Raw genomic sequence first — 2,989 nt, forward strand, 5'->3', positions numbered from 1 at the left:
GCCATAATAGACGACGGCCATGAGCGAGGACGGCCATTAGAGAGGACAGCCATGATAGAGGACGGCCATGATGGAGGACGGCCATGATAGAGGACCGCCATTAGAGAGGACAGCCATGATTGAGGACGGCCATGATAGAGGACGGCTATGAGTGAGGACGGCCATTATAGAGGACGGCCATGAGCGAGGACCGCCATAATAGACGACGGCCATGAGCGAGGACGGCCATTAGAGGTTTACTTTTAAGGGTCCGTCTGACCAGCTTGCAAGGATAAGCAGGTTCAGATAGTGGATGGATGGATGGATGGATGGATGGATGGATGGATGGATGGATGGATGGATGCCTCTGTCCATCTGTCTTTGCTGATCCAGTTTTCCCTGCTCTCTGTCTGTCAGGTGTCTCTTTGTGTTTCATGATTTTAATCTGAAATAACGCAACTAGAGATTATTGTGGTCTGGGTGCGTCACGCCTCATTCACCCTTTACAAACCGCAGCCTGGCTGTGAGACAGAGAGAGAGAGAGACATTGAGAGAGAGAGACGTGTCTCTGGTGTCGCTCTGTGAACTTCCCACGCTGCATGGTGTGTGTCTTTGTGTGTGTGTCACATACTTCTCGCTGCCCCTCCTTCGTGATCGACGTTGTTTTGATGTTGTTGGAGGCTGGTTACCAGGGTAACCGCTTCTCATCCAGGGAGGATATGTAGCAACACACACCGATGATATCAGCCTGTCAAAATAAAAACCTGAGGTGTTGCTGGTGACTGACGGATCATATTGGTTAGCTTTAATGTGTGTGTGTGTGTGTGTGTGTGTGTGTGTGTGTGTGTGTGTGTGTGTGTGAACCATGTATTAGATGCATTGTGGGGACCCGCTGCACCTGCTGGGGCCTGAAGCGTGGGCCCCATGAGGGGAAACGCTGGTTTGGGTTTGAGGTGAAGTGAATTTAGGTCAAAGGTTAGAAATGAATGGAAAGTCAGAGACAGGAACCAGCAGCAGGACGTGATGTGGGCCGGTTCTGGTGGAACCGGGTGTCCTGTGGTTGTGAGCAGAGTCAGAACCGGAGGTCCGTTTTAATAAACATCAGAACCGTTGGGTGTTGGGCTGAAAAGTTCAGCTCAGCTTTTAGATCCAGAAGTGAAGCTGAAACGGGTCGGTTCTGGTTCAGACAGAATGAAAACCCAACATTCTCTGAGTATTTGATACAAATTCTTCCTGAGGTTTTAGGTCATCGTGATGTTGACCTTTGACCCCAGATGGATCAGTTGGTGTGCAGGTGAAGCCTGGAGCATTCTGACAGAACTTCCTGTGTCGTCCACTGAGGGGCTCTGGACTCGGACCCCTGCTGTTTATGCAGGAAGTTCTCTTTGTTCCTCAGATTGTTGGAAACCTCGGTGACCCCGGAGCATGAGCAAAACTGCAGGTCAGAGGTCAAAGGACTTTCCATGCCGCTTGCTGTTCGGTTCTCTTCCTCGATTTCTGAACGTTTTGCCTTTTAACGTTTAGCATTTTCATGTAAATATGTTCTGTAAAGAAAGTGATTCGTGTGGAAATCAGTCCAAACTTTTCTGTTACGTTTTTCCTTTCACTAAACTTTCCATTAGTATTATTGCATGCAGCAATCCAGCTGGTTCAGTAAAACTGTTTTATGTTTTTTTGTTGTCATGAAGAGGAATGTGCGACTTGGGTCATAGTTTATTGCAAACAGTGACATCACACAGGTAACTCCGCCCCCTTGCTACTCAGATTTAAAGGAGCAGTTCACATTGACAGATTCAGACTTCAGGTCAGAAGCAGGAGGATGAAAAGAGGCACAGCAGAGTGAAAACGACCTTTGACCTGGAAACCTCAGTGTTCTGCTTTCTTTGAGCTGCAGTTCACAGTTTAGCCACCGGGCGTCGCCACACAGATGGCTGTGAAACACTGAGCTGAAGTCATCGGATTGATTCACCAAATATATTGATTGAGTCTGAGTTACCATGGAAACCAGGAGACAAGGTTGCTAAGGAAACAGCAACAATAACATTTGATCATGTGTAGCACCTTGACCTGCTTTGACTAAACCCGATGAACAGCATCTGATCTGATGGGGTTGGAACTCACAGGAAGTCACTTTGGCTTTCAAATTAAAAGTCATGTCCACCAATAAATACACACAACCCTTCATAATAAAAGTCCCTTTTCAACAGCAGCTGCTGTTTCAGGTCAGAACTCGGTACAGGAGGCTGAACCAGAACCAATGGACCTGGTCAGGACTCCAGAACGGCTCTGGACCCGCTCTGCGTCCAGCTGAGGACTTCGGCCGTCTCTCCGCTGGCGCGGCTGACGAACACGGACGGCGGCTGCGCTGACGCCATCTCAAACCTCAGCTGGGCTGTGGTTCTGTTCCCTCGACAGGACGGGTTCTTCTTCCTGGTCTTGTGGAGTGCTGGATCGGGCCGGTCCGGCAGGGGGCCGCGGGCCTCTCGGTCCGGCTGGCGAGATGCCCTGGCGACGTCTCCGGAGGACGAGGAGCCCAGCTTGGCCAGCGCCACGGGGATTTCCTCCAGGGACTCTGCAGAGTCTGAATGGTACTCGGCCGGAGGGGCGGCGGCCTGGATGGGGCCCGGGGCCGGGGCAGGTCCTGGGGGGGCCCTCAGAGGGAATGCTGGGAAAGGAAGCCGCTGACCCAGGGAGGACTCTGCTGGAGAATAAAAGGACAACGTATTCAGAGGTCAGAGGTTAGGAGCACAACTTAACACAACTTTAGATGGAGTCATCAGCAAATACGGGGACGTCTTCAGCCATCAAACTTAAATTCAACAGTTTTCCATCTTGTTTTGTTCTTCAAAGCTTTTCTGGACTTAATAATACTGGGGTTCCCAACCCGCATGAGTGTTTGGACCATCAATGCAAGGCCGTCCGCGTAACTACGGCGTGCTGGGAGTGGGGAACCCTGTTGGAACCATGTTGTTTTTACTCAGTTTTTCCATTCTTTTTCTTCTATTTCTCA

The 2,989-nt window shown here is 50.3% G+C and overlaps 1 protein-coding gene across 1 annotated transcript in view; it reads right to left on the reverse strand.

Annotated features, from left to right (window-relative positions):
• Nucleotides 1–1,677: 1,677 nt before the first annotated feature.
• The window catches only part of zdhhc1 (zDHHC palmitoyltransferase 1), a 15,413-nt gene continuing 14,101 nt past the window's right edge, over nt 1,678–2,989 (reverse strand). Inside the window, exon 11 of the mRNA XM_016664840.1 lies at nt 1,678–2,680. Within this exon, the coding sequence (XP_016520326.1) occupies nt 2,247–2,680 (434 nt within the window). The 3' untranslated portion in view covers nt 1,678–2,246. The remainder of the gene's footprint in view (nt 2,681–2,989) is intronic.

Source organism: Poecilia formosa, unplaced genomic scaffold, assembly GCF_000485575.1.
Source record: "Poecilia formosa unplaced genomic scaffold, Poecilia_formosa-5.1.2 Scaffold518, whole genome shotgun sequence".
Classification (NCBI taxonomy): domain Eukaryota; kingdom Metazoa; phylum Chordata; class Actinopteri; order Cyprinodontiformes; family Poeciliidae; genus Poecilia; species Poecilia formosa.